This window comes from Lacerta agilis, chromosome 7 (assembly GCF_009819535.1).
Source record: "Lacerta agilis isolate rLacAgi1 chromosome 7, rLacAgi1.pri, whole genome shotgun sequence".
Classification (NCBI taxonomy): Eukaryota; Metazoa; Chordata; class Lepidosauria; order Squamata; family Lacertidae; genus Lacerta; species Lacerta agilis.
Genome location: NC_046318.1, coordinates 67,590,618 through 67,616,348, shown reverse-complemented (window position 1 = coordinate 67,616,348; position 25,731 = coordinate 67,590,618). Strand labels below are relative to the sequence as shown.

General features: G+C 37.3%; 1 protein-coding gene across 1 annotated transcript in view; it reads right to left on the bottom strand.

Moving 5' to 3' along the window:
- Positions 1–971: 971 nt before the first annotated feature.
- The window catches only part of EMC2 (ER membrane protein complex subunit 2), a 42,730-nt gene continuing 17,970 nt past the window's right edge, over positions 972–25,731 (bottom strand). Inside the window, exons 4-11 of the mRNA XM_033155750.1 lie at positions 24,191–24,276; positions 22,118–22,175; positions 14,788–14,873; positions 14,585–14,644; positions 10,819–10,900; positions 10,304–10,414; positions 8,134–8,238; positions 972–1,368 (exon numbers count right to left, since the gene is read on the bottom strand). Coding sequence (XP_033011641.1) covers positions 1,282–1,368; positions 8,134–8,238; positions 10,304–10,414; positions 10,819–10,900; positions 14,585–14,644; positions 14,788–14,873; positions 22,118–22,175; positions 24,191–24,276 — 675 coding nt within the window. The 3' untranslated portion in view covers positions 972–1,281. The remainder of the gene's footprint in view (positions 1,369–8,133; positions 8,239–10,303; positions 10,415–10,818; positions 10,901–14,584; positions 14,645–14,787; positions 14,874–22,117; positions 22,176–24,190; positions 24,277–25,731) is intronic.

Below are 25,731 nucleotides of genomic sequence, written 5' to 3'. Positions count from 1 at the left end.
GTGTTCATAGTAAATTCCAACAGTTTGCTTTAGTGCTGTATTTAGACTTGGAAATGTTCCTGGTCCAGGAGGAGTTGCATGTGTCCTGCTTTAAACGAACACCTAGAACTGGAAGATAAAGCATTACTTTTTCTCCCCAAAGTGCTGCTTCTCCCCAAAGCTACAAACAGGATCAATAACTGGTATTCCATTTACTGCAGATATCCACATGCAGGGCTGAGAATCGAAGCTAAAGTATTACCTTTGGACTCTACAGAAACCTGTTTTTCTACAGCCTTTGATACACCTTTCACTCAAAAGAAATGAATAGAATCTGAGACAAACAGAACAGAGCAAAACTGGGTTGTTTACTAGAGTGACAAATGAAGTAGATTCAGATTCAACCTACTTAAAGAAACCAATGTTAAAATATATCCTCTGGTGGGTTGTTTTTTAACCACACTTGTGTATGTATCTATCCATTTGATCCCACTTCTAAAAAACGCTGTAGTGTGGGAATCAGTGACTAGAAAGATCCTAAGCCTAAAAGGTTCCTCAGCCTGTGCAGTGACCTTTGTAGCAGCGTGGAGACTGGGCAGCCTTGAAATCATTTAGCTACGAGGATATTTGATGGTTTCAACTTTTTAAAAATCTTTGTTTTGTCTTTATGGTTTTGGACACAATTATTATTGTTGTTTTTGTTATCGATATTGATTCCCATAAGATCTAATGAACAAACACACTTATTTTTAACTACTATCTCAGAACAGAAAGGCATAGCAATAACATTGATATTAATATTATTCTGCAAATAATTCTGTTCAGGGGGAAATATAAGGTCAGCCCTTGTTCGGTAAAGAACTGCTTAGTGCATGTATAACTTTACCGCAGCTTCATCAACTGTTCTGTTAGAACATTTTATGCCCCATATGGTATTCATTTTTAAGCACAGGTCTCCAGCACTCCTACATATGTTCAATAAATAATTCTGCTTTATCATCACTTAAGTTTATTTCTACATCATGTTATGGCTTAAGCATTTACTGTACATACAAGATCTGAAGAGACTGATGTTCAATAAATTTATTCTTTTTATTCATTTCAGTGGCTTTTCATCATAGCAGCAATAAATAGGAATTTTATATCTTTTATAAAACACATTATTTAAGAGAGTCACTTTCACTAACATGAAACCATTGTTAACACAACTGGGAATTTAAAATTAACATAACTCTTAGATAATTTGAGTTTGGACATGGAGTTAAGGAAAGAAAATCTATCACTGGGTAGCTTCGCTATCATTTAGGACTGGGTAATCTGCAGGGCCTCCAACATGTCTTCTACAGCTTTCAGAGAGTACTTCGTCTCCTTCTTACTGCGACCAGCATACTAAGGGAAAAGAAAGATTAACACTTGTTTTACAAAACCATGTAATGAAAAGTCACAATAAGGTACATCACCACCAAAATTGCCAAGACTGCATAAGGAATCTTCTACCGCAGAAATGTTCCCTTAAAAACCAGTACCAAAATTTGACTGTAAAAATGGCCATTTTATGTCCCCTCTTGTGTGATGCCTACAAAATGCAAAAGGAGTGGCAGAAAGCACACCAAACAAAGGGCCCATCCCACATGTGCCTTCCACTACTGATGTGGAACCCAGAGGGCTGGAAGGAGATCAATTATCTATACAGTAAGCCTGCAACTTGTGCACGTTCATTTGGCAAAATAAAAATAAAAACAATTAAAAAGGGGGTGAAAAGGAAGTGGAAGTCAAAGAAAAAAGACTCCAGCAATCCCACCCACCATTGCACCTAATATGTTTTGACTATACATGATTTTGGCTTTAGACGTGATTCCCAGAACATAACCCTGCATAAATTGTGGGCTTATTGTATTCAGTGTGGCATCCAATGCAAGATATCATATACTTAACAACAATAACAACTTACTTTTATTTAGCCTCTCATTAAAACGCTATCAAGAGGCTGCATCCACTTCTCTGACAACTTTTGTCCATTGTTGAACCACTTAGGAATCATTGTCACCTAAATAGCACTTTTCAAAGCACCTTGTACACATTATCTTACTGCAATCCTTAAAAGTACCACCCCCAAAATGCAGACTGGAGCTTAAGACCTTGTAAGTTCAAAGGAGAGAGGAAATTCTAATCAGGGGTTTCCCAATTTGCAACTTGATTAGCTACTACTCTAATCTACTGTGTTAATTTTTTAGGGTTGGATCCTAACAACACATAACAGACATTCAATGAACAGACATTCAATTACTTTTTCCCCACCATCAACCTAACAATGAACCAATCTATGCAAGAAATACATTTTTGGACACTACTATAAAAATACAGGATGGACACATAGACACCACCTTATACCGTAAACCAACTGACCGACAAACATATCTACATGCTTCTAGCTACCATCCCAAACATACCAAACAATCCATTGTATATAGCCAGGCCTTTCGTTAGAGCCGCATCTGTTCCAATTCTACAGACAGAGACTCTCACCTAAGAGATCTACAGCAAACCTTTCCAGAACTAAAATATCCGCCTGATGAAGTTACGGTAAACAACAGATCAACAGAGCCAGACTGATACCCAGAGAGAACTTGCTGCAAGACAGACAAAAAAAGAAAAAAAGAAAATAACAGACCACCACTAGTAATCATATACAGCTCCCAAGTTAAAACAGTTCAACACATCATCAGAGATCTACAACCTCTCCTAGACAATGACAGTTCTCTTTCTCAAGCTCTGGGAGGAAGACCTTTCATTGCCTACAGACAACCACCCAATCTTAAACAACTCCTCACCCACAATAATACAACAACCAGACTTAACATGGACACTGGTACCAGAGCCTTCAATAAACCCAGATGCCAACTTTGTTGCCACATACACCTGGATAACACCAATACTGGCCCCAACAACATCAAACATATCATCTCGAGACTATTAAATTGCTCATCTTCTAACATTGTGTATGCCATCAAATGCCAACAGTGCCCTTCAGCTCTCTATATTGGACAAACAGGCCAAACCCTATGCCAAAGGATAAATGGACATAAATCTGACATCAGGAATGACAAGACAGAGAAACCAGTAGGAGAACACTTCAATCTCCCAGGACATTCTATACAAGATCTCAAAGTAGCTGTCATATTACAAAAGAATTTCAGAAATAGACTGGAAAGAGAAGTTGCTGAATTGCAACTTATTACCAAACTTAAAACCATGGAGAGACCAGGTCTGAATAGAAACACTGGATTCTTATCTCATTATACATGATAAAGCTATTTTTAGCCATCTCACCCCTTGCTTTTTTCCTGTAAGACCAATTGCAGTCGTTAACAGTCAACAGGTTTTCCACACATATCAGCCAATCACCCATTCCCACCACCCTTCTGAGTAATACCCCTCCCCACTATATATAAGGTCTGATGACTTCTTTTTCAGTGTATCTGAAGAAGTGTGCATGCACGCGAAAGCTCATACCAATAACAAACTTAGTTGGTCTCTAAGGTGCTACTGGAAGGTTGTTTTTTTAAAAAAATTTGTTTCAACACTGAACAGAGCTCTTTCCATGCAAAAAGATTCCCACTATCTCTTAGAAGCTTCAGCCTTCAGTGGTACCCCATAAGCAGTTCTTAAATATTACAAGCCTTTCAAGAACAGGGTAGGCAGCTACCAAAAATTGTAGATTTCTCCCTTGCACAACAAAAATGTCAACAACTCACACTTGGACCCAGCCTTTAGTGTTTATTTATATTTAACCCAAATCATAGATGTGAACACTGGTGTAGCTGAAGAAGAAATCCCTAGTTTAAAATCTCACTTCTACTATGAACACACTGGGTGGCTTAAGACAGGGTTCTGTCTCTGAGTCTTAGCCTCACATCATGAGAAGGGAAAATATTAGTACTGACATTACATGATTGTTCCAAGAATTACTGAAATGATACATGTACAGTGGTTCAGACACAATATATACATGCTAAGTATCATTATTGTCATTTAAGCTCACTGGTTCTTTTCATATCCCAAGCAGACAAGGAGATTTAGTTTGAATTTATTAAACATCTCAGATAAGATGCATTGTAAATTTGACTGTTGGTTTCAGGAGAGGTGGCAATATTGGTTGGATTTGCAGAAATCTGACAAACTCATATAAAGATATAACCAGATTAACAGCATGCTTTGTATTAGCCATAGCTAAATAGCAACATTATTTTTGACACTTATGAAACCAGCTGTAGACTTGATCTGTGCAGTGACCCATAAGCGGTTGCTAGTGTTTTATCAGTACAGTACAAACATTTTTACTTATACCTTTCCTTTTTTATTTTATTTTTACATCTATAACACTAGAATGTACATACTGTACAGATTTATTTTTGTTATGACTCAAGGTCAATAAAAATAAAATTACTACTATGTATTTTATTGTGCAAGTATTTTATTATTCAATTGTTTTATTTCATACACGTCCATACCTCAACTTTCTTTCCATGTGGTGGACATATGTACGATACAAAAGACTGGATTCAGACTTAGTTATCTTAAATCACAGTGAAATCAATGGGAACTAACAGCACAATCCTAACCATGTCTTACTGAGAAGTCTTATTGAATTCAGTGAGACTTACTCCCACGTAAGTGGGGTGTAGACTGCAGCATAAGACATTACTAACTTGTCCAACTGATATACATGGGAACGATGTTTCCTAACTTAGTTTGGAGCAAGTTAATTGTTTGTTTTCTTTTTGATGTTGTTTAAACACTTTTTAGAGCTGTCAACATTGTCTCCTGCTCAATATTCTATCCAACATCATGTCAACAACTGCACTGTGTAAAAAGCCAATGGAAGTATAATTAACAAGAAAAAGAAATATGCTGACAGAATGTTTACCTAAAATGTTAAAGAAATGCTAAAGACGAAACAATTTTAATGTTAACCAAGTAACTATTGTACCTACTTGCTAGAAAAAAGGAAACAGCTACCAGATTTGAAACATCAACATTTAAACATTTAGTGTGACTCAGCTTTTGATAACACTAATATTTCTCAGCATGACAATATTTGGCTATGGTACTCAAAAGTTAATAAGCTTCTATTTAAATTACAGAAAAACCACTTCTGAGTTTCATTTAGCAACATTTACTACAGCAATGTTGTCATTCCGTAACTCAATATGGAGACTTGAGAGGCAGGATAGTAAATCATATCGTTTTATTTGATTGTGATCTGTCATTATAATGCAAGGCTCTAAATGAAAAGAGAGAGATCTTGGCACATGTGGTGGTTTTTACATGCAACCAACGAAATGTCCTACAGTTTGCTGTTTATTTATACGGGCAAATGTATGGCTGTAGCAGTGATAAATGGGTGGAATATTCCATCCGAACTTCAAGCGGCAAACCCTGGTGGGAAATACGCTGTGTGTTAACAGGGCATACGTACAAATGGCAAAATGCAATGACACTCCTGAATAGCTCTAATACCTTTCAAAGGATTTGCACAGGAGAACAGCAGAGTGGGTTGCACCTACGATGAGCTAGCTCCAGCACTTTCTTCATCATTTGCAGAAGATTTACCAGCCAATGATACATTCTACTAAGAATTATTCAGGTGGATGTAAACAGGAATTGTACTAAGATGTTCACGTTCGATTCACTTCAGACAGTTTTTGTTCTTAAAAATTAACCTGTTTATCAATTATTATTTTTATTTATTTAAAAGTAGGCTTATGTCAAAGAAGTTCCTAACTGGTAATTTGGTCCATACCATGTATTGCGATATTTTAATGATTGGGGGGTGGGGAGGGGGGGAGAAAGAGAGAGAGAGAGAGAGAGAAACATATACCATTCGTTTGCAGGTGTAATTTCTTTTCAAGGGCTTGCCACAATCTAATTTTTTTTTTCATGGCCTATTCTCAAACTAACATTAACATCTAAACACCCAATAAATTTCCAACTTAATGCTTTCCCGCCCCCTTCAAGTACCATGGCTGTCCTGCATACTAGATTTCCTGATTTATGATGTGTTCCTTTTCTCTCATAATTAACGCAATTTAGCAAATGTCTCATGACCCGATGACAAAATTTTGTGGCAAGACAGGTAATATTCCAGCTGGAACAAGATGGAAGAATTGTTAACCTGCCTTTGACCCCCTTGGACCATATTCAAGGATTAAGTAATCTTAACCCCAAATCTTAAAGACTGAAGGTGAAAAATGGGGCCGTGTGTGTGTGTGTGTGTGTGTGTGTGTGTGGAGACAGCCCCAACCATATATTTACAGAGGTTTAGCTACTTAAGAAACTAATTATAGAAAAATCTCAAAGACCTTGTGCTTGATTTTAAAACTGCTAAAGGAATGGGGAGTTTAAAATAATTAGTACTATGCCTATTCCGTTTTAGGGACACTTAGGACAGATCTGACATAAGACAGTAACAGGAGGAAAGACCCTTGTTAACTTGAAAAATGGCTCCCTTTAATGACATTGGCATAGGCTTCAAGTTAGAACAAACAAAGCCCAATGGTGTCACAATCAATAAAAGCCTAGCTGGACATCTAAATCATTCCGAATTCTAGTTTATGACCAATTATTTTGTGTACTCCAGCATTAGGCACCAATTCAGCCGATGACAAAGCTTTTACTTCCCGGTCTCTCTGAAATCATGATTAAATTTTCTGTCCCAAATGGTTTGTAACAGAATCACCTCACTGCTAATAAACAACATGTGGATGCCTAACACTAGAGAATTTAGTCATGTGTCCAAAAGCATTTATCAGTGAAATTACTGAGTGGATCATATTAAGGGCTTAAAAAACAACACTTAACGTTTATCAAACTTGCGCCTCTCTGCTAAAATGCCTCCATTACAGACACAATAAATTAATTGAAGGAATGGGAACCTATATTTTGCTTTGATGTTAAGCACACAGAACACAAGCAAGGACTCTTCAGTTTTAGTGATTTAGATATACAGTATTGTAGTTTATGTCATTAGTTCACAATTAATTAGTGGCATATTCTTTTTTTTTCATTTGTAAGACAGCAACCTTTAGCAGAATAGTACTTATTGAGAACAGATTTGCTCAATGTGAAGAAAGCCACCTACCAATTTTTCAGCCCTTTTGCTTCAGGCTCTTCAGTAGTTTCAGTGCAAATATAGAAACAGACCAAACCATACAATACACACAGCTCAACCAGGATTTGGTCTTTATTCAGTAAAGATTCTTATAGTACAATCTGCCCGAGTAGGGTGTTAACTTGAGATTTTGGCCAACTTCTAATTTACGTAATTGTATCTTGCATACTGAAATTCCCCTTGCAGTTTTCAGCTAGATATGGTATTTGTCACTTTTCTGCTAAAATACAGCTGAAGTATGCAATACATCACAAACATATGAAGTCACAAAGAAGTTCTGACATTTGTTTTAAGTACATTTTAGTTATATAAAATGTGAACTGTTCTGGTAAGTATCAACTGAGAGAGGGGGCCAATTTGCAATTATTTTGATCCAGTTCCAACATAACTATGGAACTGGACCATAAGTTTACAAATAAAAATAAAAATAAAATACAAGCAGTGTTTTCAAATTTACACTGCGATCTTCAAAGATAAATTATATACACCATCAATTTAACAGAATCAGAGGAACAGTTCAAAACATCTCAAGACTGATTAAAGCTAAGCAATTAAATCCAACCAAATATCCCATAAATAATAGCTTCTTTTATCAAACTATTTTTAAAAAATCAAATTAAGGTAAGTTACTGACTGCAATCGTGCAATATGGTAATATTGCCAGCAATTAATTATATTTATAGTTGAGCAGACACTTAAATTTATTCACACATGGATGCACAAGGATTCCTTCAGACTATACACTCAAAGGTTAGACAACTTTTGCAATATACTCATATCCTCTAAAAAAAAGATGAAAAACAAAATAAAATTCCTTTTGTCCTTATGTTATTTAACTCTCTGAAATCTGCATGGCCTCTTTATGACTTTATCACACACCCCTGCCTCCCCATTCCACTTGCCTACCACATAGGCAAACAAGGTGAAAAGGTCTATTGTAATGTGGTGCATGGAGCATATCAGAGTTTTAACACAATACTCACCTGGTAAGCTCTGTTTATTTGGTTTGCTGCCCAACCAGCATACTTCATATTATCTTTTTTCACTTTTGCACTTGCCTTGGAATTGGAAGCGATATGGCTGGCAGACTAGAAAATAGACAAAGAAACAAATCAGCAACAGAATCTTGCAAAATAAACCTGAATACTGAATACACATGGAACATGATGAAACAGTGCAACGGGAAAAATGTGAGCATAGATATTAAAATAAAACACATTATAGCAAAAACTACAATACATTTTAAGTTAACGGTTTTTTATAACAAAGTAAGAAATTGGACATTGTGGTTCTGCTAGTCTCTCTCTCTCTTTTGTTCAAGATAGGCATGGCAGTGAACTTTTAATATCTCTGCAAACAGCAGTTCCCCATGCCACTTGGCAAACCACTTTTGAGAGGCAGGGCAATGTCTAAATCAGTTTGTATATTGCATTGGGATCTGCTGTTCAAAGACAAACTCAAACGTTCATGATGCACTCGCAAGCCCTGAGGTGCGTCTAAAGCAGCTCTCTGGATTCCAGCCATGTCCTTAACAATTCAGAAAACTTGGAAGCAAAACTTCTAAAACCGAAGGCCTGAATGAGCATGAATATCATGCTATTTAAGTTACAAGTTCTAAAACACAAAGTGTAAGAACAACTTCAAAAGAAGAATTGCTGTTAACATGCACAAAGCAGGAATGGTCTAGTTTCCAGAAAATGTTGACATCCTTACTACTAGTTCTATGGAAATTTTTATTTGATATGGCAGCATTATAGAACCTCAAATCTTGTCAACAGGTAGTAAAAGCAAGTGTTGCCACAGACCTTGAGAGGGAAAAGGTTTCATCTGCAGTTTCATAAGATAAGTCATTATCTGATCCTCTATGCTGACAGCAATAAAAAAAATGCTTTAATCGTTAAGTATCCCTATTCTTATAAATTCCATCGCATTGCTGTTTAAGTAACATTAGAAGGAATTTGCAGCACAATTATAAAAAGTGTGTAAGTTGGAAATCAGCACTTCAAATACCAAGAATCCTTTACTTGATGCCTTTTTTTTTAATAAGAAAGCTTTGTCACTACAACAGCTGTATGCACATCATCTGTTCTTAGCGCAACAGAACAAGAATACAAATGGTGGTTCACCCCAGAGTGCATTTGGTGATAAACTTAGTTCTTTAAGTTGAATGCAAAAAAGAGGGCTCCCCCCCCAAAAAAAAGGCTTGAGGTTGGTCCAATTATAGTCTTGCCTTTATCTCCCAAGAACTTAGCGTCAAGAAGGCAACCTCAGTACTGTTGCTTCTCTTTGGTAATGAGACCACATGCCCAGTTCCCTAACAGGACATTCAGAAGGAGGAAGAAAAGGAAGGATCATATATCCTAGCTCCCATTCTTGACATGCAAGTAGAGCAGCAACCACATGAGAAGCTTGACCCATAACAAGTGGAAACAATGTGTGTGGCTCTTGCAATGTAAGAGTATGGATGGAAATGAACAGTACTTGGGCATAGAATGAAATAGATCTGTGCACTTATGATATGATAGTTTAAGGACAGTTTGAAATTTTATCTGTATAGGAAGTAATCATGTACACTGGAGAGATTAAGTCTTAGTGTATCAGAACTCTTAAAGGTACCAAAATAAAGCCAGAAGAAAAAGGACGAAGGAGGAGGTGGAAGTACTTTGGCGTGCACATACTCAGAACTTTTCATGCAGTAAAATAAGGCATGTTTACACTAAGAGTAAAAAATAACTTCACAATTCTGTCTCTCTAATGGATCCGTTTTAAGATCCCATTGAAAATTTGCAAGAAGCTATGGAACAATTTAATTAGTAGGAATTTTTAGCTGCCTTAATGCTTCAGCTAAATACTTTTGTACTGTACTTGAAATAGAATTGCTAAATTAAATAACTGATTTAATACTTCAATGACACTAAGATGTGCTTGCCTATAATGATAGGAAGAGAAAAGTTGCTTTATTTATTGGTGTTATATAAAGTTTGCTAAGGCTAGGAAGAAATAAGCCAAACCCGACTTATGCATCACACCTGACATCACACTTGCATCAAGGAGCATGGCATATTTTTCTGTCTCAACTCCACTTGCATAACTTTAAATATCAAACTGATTCTTTTTTTTTGGGGGGGGGGAATTAAATGCCTTCATACTCACCATATAAAGTCCAAATAATGCTCTCATGTTTCTGTTGTTCAGCTTCAACGCCTGTGCAAAATATTTTCTTGAGAGCTCAAGGTTTTCAAGCCCTCCTTGGGTATATTTAACCTATTTCAAATGCAAGATTGATGAGCAAGTTTACTTTAACATTATGAAAAGTTGTGCCACTTATATAATAAATCCCAGAAATGGAAACACGAGCTTTTCCTCTGAGAGTGAAAACAGTACCAGACTAATGCAGCTTGAAGAATGGAGTTAAAAGGTATAGGGGGTATTTGATGCATAACTGAACCAGGATGACAACTATTGGAAACACCAGGATGACAACTATTGGAAAACAAAATGTCTGAGTACAACAGTCCGCTAACCAAATATGAGGATGCAAGCCAGCGATACAAAAAAGAATGTAGTAGAAGTCATTGGAGACAACAAGTGGGCAGACAACACGCTTTGCCAACTGGCCGCTAAGCAAAGACAACTGCTAGCTACCCAGACTGTCCTGAAATACTCACCTCTGCAAACTGCTGGCAATATAAGTGGTTGTGGGGGTTAGTCATCATGAGTTCCTCCAAGCAAAAGGCTGCCTTTGCATAACTAAAAAACAAAACCAGAAAACCACACCATTAGTAGTAGTAGTAGTAGTAGTAGTAGTAGTAGCAGTAGTACTATCACCACTAGTGCAGTAACAGGAGCACAGCAATAGCGAAGTTTTCATACTCTTACAGAAGAGAAAGCAAAAGCACAGGTAGTACAGTTTCTGCTTTACACTCCTTCTGATGTTAATATGCAAAGAGGGACTCGCAAACCTCACTCACAAGCAAGACACATGGCTCCAGGGCGCATCTGAGGCTCATTATCCCATGATATATGAGCTTTACCGGTCCCACTCCACACACTACAGCAGAAGAGGAGAAAACACTCCTGAAACTTGTTCACACTTCTACTCTCTCCACCTCCCCCCCTGCTATGCAACACTTGAAACTACTATGTGTGGGACATTTTTCTTCTCATGACCATGCCTTCCAATATATAGGGCCATGTGAGTATAATAATATGTGAGTAAAATAATTTTATTATTTGTACCCTGGAAAGTGTCCGGGCGGAAATTGCTGAAATGTCCAGGAAAATCTGGATGTATGGCAATGCATGTCGGAATTGTAGATTTTGGCGAATTCCCTTAAAGATAGCTCAAAAACTTAATTTTTTTTTTAAAGAGCCCAACAACTTTTGTGTCCAGATTTTCACACTTTGAAATATGGCACCCCTATTTGTACCCCACCCATCTGACTGAAACTAGGCTGTGCAAGGACACAGCCAGCAGTGATTCCTGCAATTGCAACAGTTGGGAAAGTAGTACATTTGCTGTGAAGCTGCTGCCAGCAACATCCATTCACAGATGATTTCACAAGAATATGACCAACAAGTGTTTCAAAGCCATGCACCAGTAGATGTGTGGCAAACTGTAACTCGAAAATGGTTAGATCCAAACCAGTTTTAGTATCCAGTCATAAAGTATTGCTAAACATTTTCACCAGGGCAGCTAAGATCTGTGCCCTTCATTCCCATAAGGCTTTGCTAAGGCAGAAGGTAAGAATGCGTACTCAGACACTATTACACATTACTGCAGCAAATGCAAGCCCCAAACCCACACTCTGCTAATTAGTTATTATATTTCTAGTTATCTTTCAAACAATGGTTCCGATAGCAGCCTACATAAAACTGAACCATTAAAAACCTTCAAAAGTGATGCTAAAATTCAAAATGATTACAAGAGTAAGCAGTCAGGCTTATATAGGCAACAGCACCACCTTGACTCTTAAAAGCAAGACCTCAGACTGGCCTTCAAAAACTCATTTAAAAACAGAGCCATCACACAAAAAGCCCAGGCCAGATTAAGAGTCTTGCAACCCTAGTTTGGATCAGCTGCATTTTCCAGACTGTTTTCAAAGCCGATCTACATACAAAGTATTACAATAGTCTATGGACATAAGCCAAAACCTTTGTTCATGCAGCCCACATCCTCTGACACCCAGGAATTCTATATTCTTAGCAACAGGTGAGTCACTAGTGCATAACAGATTTGTCCTTGGCACATTCTCTGCAGTTAGAAGGACACATTAACCAAGATCATTTAAAGACAAAGGGTGGTATTCAAATAAATTTGATCCAGAGTAGACCCACTGGAATTAACGAACATGATTAAGTTAGGTCCACTAATTTCAAGAGCTCTACTCTTGAGTAAAACTAAGCTGAACACTACCCAATCAAGCACGACAGTAGGTGTGGCTGAACCCATTTAAAATCAATTATCTTAAGCACACTTTACTCTTTGCTAAACTGTAGCTTTTCTGCATAGAACATTTAGAAGCAAGACTTGGTAATTGGAGGACAAAACAGCACTTTCTATGAGATGGGAAGTATGCGTTCATATTATTTGCTTTTTAACAGTGGTGGGAACCTGCAGTCCATGGGCAAAAAAAGAAAACAAAAAAAGAAAGCAAAAAAAAGTGGGGTGGGGTGGGGCACAATGCAAAACAGAAGGAAGTGTCAGAAACAGAAATAATTGGTTCTGGCCTTGCCCACTGCCAGTATGTAGCCGAACAGATTATGGCCAAGCAAATGTGGCCCTAAACAGAAAAATGCTGCCCACCCCTGGTTTATTGTGATAAGTATTTATAATTTACCAAAACAATATTTTGGATAGAAGTGTGTTTTAATACAAGTATAGATTTTAATGTGCTTGCATTATTAAGCTCTTATTTCATTTTTTTAAAAGTCACCTCTAATTTTACCCCACCCCCCGCCTTCCCCCCCTAATATTTACGAACTTTGAATGTGTATGTACACATTAGCCTTTTTTCTATGCAGGCTTTAGTACAGGAAAGCTTCTGCCACAATAAAATTATTACTCTTTAAGGTTGTACAAGAGTCTGCTGTTCAGGCTGCAAGCAAACTAATATGGATTCCATACATTTTGCTGACTCTTAATTAAATAGTAAAGGTGGCATCCTACTTGATCCTCAGTAGAACTACTGAAATCAATTAGTGACTTAATTGCCTGTTGATTTCCATGGGTCTACTCTGAGTATGACTTAAATTGAGACAACAAAGTCTATTATAGTACTAAATACTGCACAAAAATATTAGGATGTTTGTTGCAGGACAATTTCTTGACACACACTGGAAATCTGAACACTAAAATTATCTATTAAATTCTATTGTCAAATAGCTCACGTTATTTCTACTGTGAGAAACAGAGCTGTTTTTTGAAACCCAATGGAATGGCTGCCTTTTCTCCTGAGAATCTCATTATTTTCCTATTCTCTGAAAAGGAAGGAAGGAAATATCGTACTACAATTTAGGCCTGGGCTGAAAAAATAAAGACGGAAGATAACCACAATTATTTGCCATGGAATGAAGGTCAGAATTAATGCTGTGATATTAGAAAACTTGAACTAAGGCTTTGAGCTAATCCACTCACACTGGGATTTCCTCTTGTCACTAAAGCAATAAAGAGCTAACAAAAACATTAAATATCCAATAAGAAAGTTCCTCCAGCACTCAACATTCTTGACTGCATGGTGTCTTTTACCCAGGAGAGCAAACACCCATTTTAAACTTGCAGATTGTGAAGAAAGCACTAGAATAGACTTTCAAACGATATCATTAGTATGTTTCCTCAAAGAAGAAAATGCCTAAACCTTCCATGCAAGTCATGTATGCCACTTCTTAAATACAGTCGTACCTCGGGTTACATACTTAATTGGTTCCGGGTTGCTGTATGTAACCTGAAACGTACGTAACCCGAACAACGCATTTTGTGCATGCGCGAAGTCCGCAGAATGCTTCTGCACATGCACAGATCGCGCGCGCGGCGAGTTACACTTCTGGATTACGGGAATATGTAACCCGAAAAGTATGTAACCTGAAGCGTACGTAACCCGAGGTACGACTGTATAGAGCATTTGTACCGACATCTAGCAAAACAATTTAAGTAATGTTGCTAACCCTAGCTGTCTGTAGCTGTTCCCCCCACCCCGACAAGTAGGTGAAATTTATTCCCATCACTATTAAAACAAACACAAAAACAATTTTTTATCAATTAAATAAAAAAAAATAAAGGGACCTGACAGCCACAAAAGACTACTGATGTGTATATTGCTTATCCTACTAAAATGAAATTGTGTATTTTCCAACAGATGCATTAGTTACTAGTTTCTTCCTTATACATAAAAAAATCTCTTAGCTTTTGTGAAGTAGGCTTCACAAATTACTTACTCATGTTCATTGATGTAAAGTTCTGCGAGTTCATGCCAGGCTTCTTGGTCACCAACAAATCTAAAAACAAAACAAAACATGGAGAATTCTGTAAAATGAACAGCATGGAAGAAAAAGTAGTAAATCAAATGTAAATTCCATTTTAATTAAAAAAGATTTATCAGAATAGCAAAACACAATACGTATACTTATAAAACACTCACTGTTCCAGATATTCATTCAACTCTCGGATGGCTTCTGCATTTTTCCCCTGGGCTTTTCGAATGGCAATCTTACGCTTTCTTGCTGCCTGTGGGTTGACATTAACAGAGGATTATGTGCTCATAATTCCCTGGGTTTTTGTGAAGCAGGCAATTTGACTGTGCAAATTATTATCTCAATGCCGGAGGAATTCCACTGCAGAGCAACTGCTCGGCTGGAGTTTATAAATATACCCAATGACATCCTGCTGAGAGATTTAAAAACTTCTTGCTGTCACATTGCGTAGGTTTTGCTTTTCATGTGAAAACTGTACGGATCATTTCAGCCAAATAAGTGACTGTCCAGATTCTGATAATTACAAAGCAGCAGGGGATGCTAATCTTTATGCAGTCCAAGGTCTGCCATCCTATCAGTTCATGTGCTCTGTGTCTCAGGGATAGCCAGGCACTGCAGACATTTCACTACAATTTCCCCCAGGTTTGAAAAAAAATATTCTACTTAAAGTAGCATTACATAACCAAATAGATGTCTTGGTTTGCTGAAGCTGCCTCTGCATGTTGCGAATGACAACAATGCTGTACGAAGGTTTTCTGACAGTACACAAAATTTTGTAACATTTCAGTTTCCCTAACACAACTATTCTAACTTCAAGCTACCTGGCAGCTGTTTCATCAAATTAACAACTTCATAATAGGGAAACAAAGAGTCACACCCTAAAACTTTAGTCTGGGAACATAAGCCATCAGGCAAATGACTGAGCCAACTGATCCAGCTTTTAAAAAACTGACTTCACTTACAGCCACAGAGCTGACAGTTCATTACCATGAGAGAGGTTCTTTCTTTCCACCTCTGAATGCCATTCCTTCAGAAACACACAAGGAGGGCCTCCTCAAATGGTTTGGAATCAGACTTTCCAGTGGCTGCTGCTCTATTTGTAAACCACAGAATTCCCACACAACAGAAGCCATTCAGACCCCTAAGCCTCCTGCTAAGGGAAACCTTATATCCTTTTCTAGAGCACATGTATAAACTGATCATTATCTTGCACGAACTCCTAGCAGACATTTGATCACATCAGAGGACTACAAAGTTTGGTCGAGAGTGTGTAATACCAGGTTCTAAGGTCACCTGTATCATGCAGTAGATGGAATTCCTTGCTCTACAACCAAGCAACTTTCTTGAACACTAGGAATTTTAATTGTTCAATCCCCCCCTTCTTTTTGCAGCCTCAATCCCCTCAAAAAGTAAATTTTTAAAAACACCCCTCAAAATATGTTTTGAGTAGTGAAACACTACTGGTAGATATCAATATATTAAAGTTATATTGTCTATTTGCATTAGATAGCGATATATTAAGTTACATTGTCTATACTGAAAGCCCATGTTATATTCTTATTGAAAGGGCTTTTCTTTGAAACTTTGTTAAATTCTGAACTCGATAGATCTTCTGTTGTTATAACTTTAAAATACCTTTCTGTGCTTGGCCAACTGGCTTGCATATCGCCAGTTTGAAGAGACTCCACAGTAATCAGGCATTTATTACACCCCTCTAAATATGTGACGCTGGTCATCTCCTTCAACAATCCAAGTCTGATCATAGCCCCAAACACCTAGAGCCCTGACTGGTTATAGGTATACTGTCAGCAAGAGATGCAAAATGGTTTGTGCCCCATCCTCTGATACTATCCACCATCCCTCATGGGAAGAATGGATACCCTCTAGTTGTAAAAACATGGAATTGACTGGCAGGTTTAGATAATCAAAGCTATTTCATACACTGCAATTTCCAAAATGAAAACTAACTGCTGTACTGAAAAAGTCATACCTATTCTCGCTCTTGTTCTCTTCCTCCCTACACACACACACACATACACAAACACGCAGAAAAGGTCTGGTGTGAACTACAGTTCAGTATTTTTTGCATAATCCACTACTGTTCCTATATTAGAAGACATACAAACTGGCAGCATTCAGACATCACAATAAATCACAGTTAACAGTTGGTCATTCACGAGCCAATCACACCCACTTTACTCCTCCCCACTAATGCTGGGGAGAAACAAACCATAATCCCTTGCTTAGTGTTATGTCTGAACCTATAGCCAAGGTTTGTTCTTGGCTTACTGATGGTGGTTTGAAGAACAGGCTTTTTATCCTATTCCAGTAGTATAATGAATTTAGCTAAAACTGTTTGGAATACTTAAGATGATATTTAGGTGATGCAACTTACTTAGCAGTCTTGCTCCAACTCCGACTGTCTATAGTCTTTTCAAGCAAAGTCAGTACTGTTTCACTCAAGCTTCACATAAATTTTTAAAACCTACAGAAATTCTTGTGGAGATCAAACCTGTCTATCATCTAATCATTCCAACAGAAACTATTATTTCTGTCCTACTATATATTCCATTACCTGTTGCATTAAATGTAGAATATATATATTAAAAATAACAAGAAAAAGGAAACCCATTCACCTCTAATTGTATGACAACTGATTCATGGAATTGCCACCAGTATTCTGATAGTGTTCTTCACTAGGTGGGTAGGAAAGTGAGAAAATGATTCACTTCAATAAGCTAGAATGTGTCTGTAAAAGTATTTGGAATTCATCTCAAAACAAGAGATTCTTGAGAACTAGTCTGACATACAAGAGGATTTCCCCCCCCCCCAACCGCTTTTCATTCAAAATGTACTTCAGGACCTGGTCAAAATGTGTCTGCAACCAGATCCGTTTTGCTTGACCGTGCAGAACTGGTGACATAGAATTTCCCCCTATCCATTTCCCAGCATTCAGAACAAAACCCTACAGAGATTACTGGCTGGCTCTGTAAAGCCATCATTCTTAATGGAAAGATATAGGTCATCTTAAAGAAACACTTATGCTATAATTAGTATCAAATGAGCCAAGGTGCTTTAGTATATCCCATATTTCTTTATTAAACAATAAACCATTCCAAACTATTCGTTTAAAAAAGGCCAATAATCCCCAATTTGGCTCAAGAACTAATCCTCCATTTGTCATGATTCTTTTTTTAAAATAGCATTAAGTAGACTCAAAGTGAAGTGAGGATTTGAACATGTGTCAACTTCTGCATTTGATTAACAAGAGAAAATGACACTAAATTTGGAAGAGCTTTTACCGGGAGGGGATTTTGAAGGTGATGACTTTCATGAGAAAGAAATCTGCTACATTTTAGATTGAATTTAAAGGGGGGAAACACAAAACAAAGCAGAAAATATGTAAACCTGTAATCCTTAACATTGCTCATAACATTGCTTTTGAAAGTGAAGATTAAGTTATTTCTCCAAAGATGGAACACTGGATTCCTATGGATCTCTGTAATGTTAAGGAACATACCATTATGGTGGGGTGAGGAATTTTTTACTTTGGACTCGATAGTTTCATGGCAAACCTCCAGGATGGGTATATTAAAAATAAGTGTGGCCAAAGGAAGGAAGCTCCTTGGCATGGAACACAGATCACACATGTGCTTGCATGCATGATGATGGCATAGTAGCTCATAAAATCAAGATCAAAGAGCCCAACTCCAATGTAAAGCAGTACCATTGCACATCACAGCCACTGTTGGCGTCACTGCACTGGTGGTTGCAGACTGGTCAGTAAAAGTACATTTGATTGACATTAACAGTGACAGGGTAGAGATTCCCTCCTGATCACTTGTATTTGTATGCTGTGAACCGCCCTGAGATCTTTGAATAAAAGTCTTAGTAAATACATTGACCATTTTAGGCTTATTGGAATAATTTTTGTTATACAGTTTGGACACTATTTCCGTATTCAGCACCCACTGACCAGTATCTGTCCTGTGACCGACATTTGAAATAAAAAGCAAGTTCACCAAAGGAACATCAAAAAGCAATAGCTGAAACAGTCTACATTTTAACATACTCAGGATACAACACTGAAGTTTAATATGCATGTGCATCTGAACCTAACACATATTTGATTCTGGACTTTTAAAAGATTATCATGCTTACTACCTCTTATTTGCAAAGTCCCCAACAATGAAATAACATACTTGCTTCATACATTAATGCCATTAATTAAGACAGGGAGGAGTCTTAATCTTATCTGTTATATATATTTTTTAAAATCATCTGTCCTCCTTGCTTTGTGAGAGAAACAAAGCAAAGCAGAGTATGATCTCCTTTTACTCAGAATCTTTATTATGCCTTAATTATAAAAAATATATATTATACAAGTGCTTCTTCCTTTTATGTTAACTGTCCCAAAAATGAATTTGTAAAGCACAACTGAGACCTGAATACTTCTCAATTTACTAAAATTATTAGCATGTCAGAAAATCAGTGTTAAGCATAAAAAACCCTGAAACACAGCAGTATATGTAACACACAGTGCTAGGACTTCCACATTTTGCTATAATATTTGTTGTTGCTTATATTTTTTAAATGTTGAAAAACAAAATTATATCTCAGTTTCATATAGTAAATAAACATTTTAAAGGATTATCACCTCCTTTTTGTTGATCCATGCATTATGATGGATACACAATATTGAAAGATTTTCTCTAACTGAAATGACTGAAATTTTTTAGGGAGGTAGGAAGCAATGACTCGTTTCCAGAAGTTTAAAATCCATAAGACCGGGAGATATGGGAAACCTTTCACTCAGTCAGTTTCTCATGATATGATTGCCTTTCAGAACCCAACCTCATCTGCTTTTTTTCCAGTAAGTCAGGACCACTTTTTGGAGAATGTTCTTGGTGCAGTGAATTTTCAAACTGGAAATCTAAAAGACGCACATCAAGAGCTTGGAGGAAGAGATGAATTCCTTTCCAAGGATTCAACTGGCTGAGGCTAATGGAGTATAACAGAACCTGGACATACATAAGACATATTGCTCACGACTGTTTTTTTCGCCACATGTCAAGGCTACATGATCCTTGCATAGCACCTGAACTATGACTTTCAAGTGCCTCATTTTTAATTTAGAGTTTTAAATGACCCTTTCATATTAATTTAGAAACTGAAGTCTTACTTAAACAGCTCTTAACGAATGTTAAAATGTTTGCTCCCATCTTCATTTCATAGCTGTAGAATGCAATAATGACTGGCACTAGGATGCACTTTTCTATTACATAACCTAGTTTACAACTCTCTGTACCCTAATGGAAAAAGCTGTTGGATATTAAAGTTGTTTTTAATCCTTGTGCAGCCCCTATCTTTCCTGTTTCAAACTGTCAGCTCCTGCAATGCATGATTTTTACATGACTTATGTGAACAAAAGTCTATGTTTCACTTGCCAAACAAGAGAAAATGTTTAATATATCTAAGCAACTCCATGTGTCAGCACACCAGAAGAGACTGCTTTAAGCTCAAGTTAGTGCCAAGACAAACTCAGCAATAGTTTCAGTTTAAAACCATGAAGCATTTATTTTCCTACAGCAGCCATATGTGCACATGGAAATAATTAACAGGTAGATGACATATAAACAACTCCAATACCTGACAATTTATCAAAACTTTCTACTTAACCTTCATTCTTTAGAATACAAAAATCGAACTAGCCAGTACCTAAAGAATAGGAATTTCCTCAATATTGTACAGATTTTAAGAAGGGTAAGAAATGCAAGTACTGTAATCAGATGTTCTAATATTTCAATATGTAATAGTACTCTTTTTCAGAATTACTGTCTGGCAAATTTAGGATGCTTCTGGAAACAGTAAGAGAGGATTCAAAGTCAACATAAATAATATAAAAGTACAGAGATGGACATGAAATGAACAGTGTCATTTTAAAAATGTTTCCAGAAGGCGTTATATCTTATTGTTTACTGGAGGCTTCATTGTCCATTAGATTTCTGTCACAATACATAGTATGAAAAAATTAATTTTCTACAACCTTGTAGCCTGCATGTGAATGCATTTCCGTCTTACCTATCTTTCTAGACTATTAAAAACCATGCTCTCTGTACAAAGCAACTGGCATAATGCATGAATTCAAATTAAACAATATTTTCAACTGGCCCCAATATGACAACTACTCATATTAAAAATGCACAGAATGGAGTTTTGCTTTTCATCAAAATTACTACTTTTGGTTCACCATGTTCAGCTGGACTTGTTTTAAAAAGGCTACAAAACTGTCTGCAATTTGGATCATTTATTTTCAGCTAACAAAATTATTTAGATCCATTTTTTCTCCCAAACCAATAACGATTTTTAAGACCAATGCTCCATGAGTAAAGTTCCAATTAACCCACTGTCTTTAATTTACATCTGCCTCCCTGCCTCAACTCAGAAAGGAAAAAATATGGTTAAATAAAACTCATATTTCAACCTCGAATCTAGTTAATAGGAAAGCATGATTTCAACCTTTCAAACAACAACTGGCCCTATAAAGTTCTCTCTTCATTTACCGCTAATCCAAGCACATGGCCATTAAGCCTCCAATCAAAGTTATCAATGTTCAGTGCTAATTTTTTCCAGGAAAACTATGTTTATAGTTAACATAGACAGGTAAAATGAGCATGAGTACACATTCTATCATCTTCATTAGAAGGACTAGCCCTAAAAGGCAAGCTAAAAATAAATACATACCTTGTCTTTTCTAATCCACTAATAAAATGGAAGGCTGTGACTACTTATATTAAACTGAAGGCCGTGACCATTTAAATTAAACTGAACAAGAAAATTAGACAAGATAGATTCCTGTGAACAAAGGGTTGGAGCCAAAGATGTCCTTCCATGAACAAACAGAAAGGAGACAATTTTCATAGATTCACCCTCCTCACTGTACATCCTCTCACACTGCTTTTGAGTGTTCTCCAGTCATTCAGTCCAGACTATGGTGAGGAGGTGGGAAGGACAGTGAGAACTCTCTCTCCCCAGTTCGCTCACCTCTGCTGAACACTGCTGGATGCAAGGCCCTTCTGAGATTGCAAGGGCATCTCTAGGTCCAGGCCAGATTTTCAGTTATTTGTTTTAATCTCTGATTGGGAAGCATGACAACACTTTTTCTACTTGTTTCAGCAAACTGTGCAGATTGACTTCACTTCCCTCTCACAAAAAAATAACAATTCAAAATTGCAAACTGAAAACTTCAGAAGAGTTGAAAAATAATACATTGAACTGTTGTTGTCCTTTAATTTGCCTTCTGAAATGTGCTACATATATTGGTATAGGTGAGAAACGTTGATATGAACTCAGAACACTATCAAAGAAATATATTAAATTCATATATTTCCCACTTCAAATGTCAGGTATTTCCCACTTCAAAAATTTTAAGCAAGGAAGTTCAACAATACTGGCAGGAAGTATGTAACTCAAATGTCATTTATCTGTTCAACTTACAGTATTAGTTGAATCTTCTTGTAAAATCCTGTCATACAGCTGGATTGCATCATCATACCTGTTATAAGGCACAAACAAAATATTTGCAGCTTAATTCAACAGAGCTCTAGCAACTCCATATAGAGCCTTTCACCCCAACCCAGCAAAGAACACACGGGGGCACAACTGGTGCACACCAGGTTCCATTAAACTGAATGGGAATATATTCAAGATTCAAAACTCACCCCTCTGCATGTGCAAATCATTGCACGTGATTCAACCTGGATGGTAAAGTCAGTTCAACATCATACTCATTGTGTTCAAATTTGGTTGTGTTTTCTGTATTGTTTGTGATTACTTTTGTTATATTTTTAATTATGCAAATCCTTTCATGTTGTAAGCTGCCTTCAGCATGGTTTTTTAACTATGGGAAGGCAGCATACAACTAAAATGATAATGATGATGTAAATCCATGGGTGGGTTTGTTTCGTTTTCCATTACTGAAAAACTGTTCTAAGCTGTCTTGAACATCATTTGATTTCAAAGTAATGGGCTATGAATCTTAAAAATAAATTAAATAAATTAAAATATACTTTTATCATCAGCTTTATTTTCTGGCCAAGACAACAAAGACAAGAGCTTCAAGATTCTGGATCACACAAAGGATCCACTCAGTCAGTACTATATACTCTGATTAGCAGTCACTCTGCAAAATTTAGAAAGCCCTTCTCACAGAGATGCCAATAAAAAGACTGTTAGTGATAAGAAGACTGGGGAGGAGAGCTGACTGGCTTCTGCTAGCAGAACAAATACCGGTAGGTTGATTCTGGCCCACTCTGTCACTGAAGCACGGCTTCTTTTCTTCATCACCAGAATATTCTCGCTTGTACCGATAATCCTTTCAAAGAACAGCCTTCAAACGTATGTCACAGTTTCAAATGATTTCCCTTGCCATATTCCAGACCCAGTATTAAAGACAACACTGGGGCAAGGGGAACTCCAGCTTGCAAAAGCAAGCAACCATGTCACATGGTTACATTCTCTTTTACCTCCAGTACATACAATCTACATTTCCTGATGGGAATGCTACCTGCTGCCTTGTGGGACATCTTTGGGAGAAGAAAAGCCTAAAGAGTAAACCCTACACAAATCAGGAGTGGAGTCCCTAAGGCGGTTGGGTGGCATCTTGTATGGCCTGCTTCCGGCAGCTCCTGCAGCCAAGTTGGAGCCAAGTGTACTGCTTGCTTTCCTTTGGAACACATTAACGAAGCCAAGAAGAGAGTCTTGTTGTCTGGGCAGCCCAGGACCTCCATACACACTGCCCAGGCTTGCACCCCCCAGAGAGGTCACTGCGGTGCTGCTAACGTAGAAAAAACAATGTGAGAGGCAGCAGTTACAAGTTACTGCCCTCTGCAGCCACAGCAGGCGCTGTGATTTTCCAGGAACTTGATTTCACTCCCGGAGGTGCCCCCTATGGTTTCTCAGGCCAGACAAATGGCAACAAGAATAAAAAATGACTTTAAGAGGTCTCAATTTCTCTCTCACACCCCACCTTTATCAAGCTTGTCTCTCTCACACACACCACTGTCATCTCCAGAAACATTTTAATGAATTTTGTGGCCCAAACCTGGGCAGATTTAAAAAAGTGAGGACCTGTCTATAACTATGTGAAGCTAAGAGTCCCTTTAGTGTCCCATTTATTTCACTATCAGAAATGTCTGCTTTCAACTGTTTCTCTAAAATCTAAAGTAGAGAGACGTGTTTAGAAAGAAACATAAATCCCCAATATTCCAAATCTACACTGGAGTAGATCAAATTATCTTATGAAGAAGGAAAACCACTGAAAGTGATGTGTTATTGTAGTCTAAGGTGGTTAATACATTTTAGAAACTATATACAGCAATTTTTAAAAGTGTCTTTTGTAACAACTATATCAAATTCTCTAAAATATTTCCATGCTAAAGTTTATTTGTATACAAGTGACAATCCTATCTCCATGTACACAGAATTTACTCCCTTCACAGAAATGTTGATTGTCGCAGATTTTTTTTAATGCAGTGTCTGGAAAAGATTTTTTTTTTTAAATTTAGTTACCTCTCCATGGCTTCAAATCTCATGCCTGTTAACCGCTTAACTCTATGGCTCCCAGGGAATTGCCGTCTTAGCTCTTGAAGACAAAACTGTATTTTTAAGAATAACACAAAGAAAAAGGGGGAGGTAAAAAACACAGTTTTCTTTCAAGTTGGAAACCAAAATCTGAGTGATGTTTATTTGAGAACAGTAACTGAGAAGCTCATTTGGCAGCAGTCTCGCTTAACACAACACTAAAGTACCATATCAACACTTCTTCAGCAATGTTTTGAGAGATACCAGGACACATTGACAGAACCCAGATTTCATGCTACAAAAATATCCTGTAGTCAGTAAAAAAAAAGACACCCCACTCCCAAACAACCCTACAATTTATAAACAAGGTAATTCTTTTGAGCTTCAACCACATAATGCAATTTGCACTCCTGTGGAGAGTTATGCAATGCAGAGAAATTAAGCCCTTAATTGACCAAATCTACAACTTAGAAAGTGACTTTTGAACAGTTTATTACTGTTTTGAACAGTGATGAAGCAATCACGATGTACCAAAGGAAGGTGAGAGAAGGCACTAGCCAATAAAGGTAACAGGAACATGGATCAAAGTTTTAGTAATAACAACAAAGAAGCAAGTGTTCCTTGCAAATCAACTCTAGGCGTAGCCAATGTGATACTCTCTTTAATGTTGGAGCTCCCAATTCTCATCAGCCCCAGCCAACACAGCAAATGGTCAGTGATGATGGGAAACGAAGCCCAACAACATCTAGAAGGTGTCATGTTCGATATTCCCCTCTAGCTTATTGTCCCCTTTGGTATACATTTTGTGTCAATGCTTTAAAAGGGGCACATTCGAGTATTCTAAGAAGTATGCTTTCAGACCCTGCACAAATTTCATTTAACTAAGGTAGCCCAAACTCATGACAGACTTTCCTACTTTCCCCCCATCTATTCTATTTTCTCATTTAAGGGTGAGGGGATCCAGAAAGGAAATGAATAGTAAATATTAAATGAAACTGCAAACAAGGTCCTACTTTCATCTAAGGCAAAGAAAATGCAGACACTATCTTTTCACACACAAGTATTGCAGGTGGCTGTCCCAAGCAGCCGTGAAATTGACCTCATGGTGTGCTCTTTTGCCACTGTCTATCAAACGAAGGATCTTTATTTGTGAACTAAGGTCATGCATGCAGGGAGAGAGATACTGCAACAAGCCATTATGTGGTAGAAACAGTCCTAAAAACTGTGATGAACAGCAAATAGAAATTGCAACACACTTCATCTGGAACTGATGGCCCCTATTTTTTCATAACAGAAGCCTCACATTTGTTGAGTTTCCTAGTCAGGAAGTTAAGAGTGCAAACCCCATTCTGGAATCAGGTGCCTGCAGCTGTGGCAAAAGATTAGCCAGAATTATGGCTATTTTGAATGTCCTTTCAACTAAGTATGTGGAACAATAAAAATCATAAGTTTTCATTAAGCCTTTAAACTGTTCTTGGAGTGGAGACCAGTGCTTGCATCATGCTGTGTTTCTTATAGGACACTTTGGG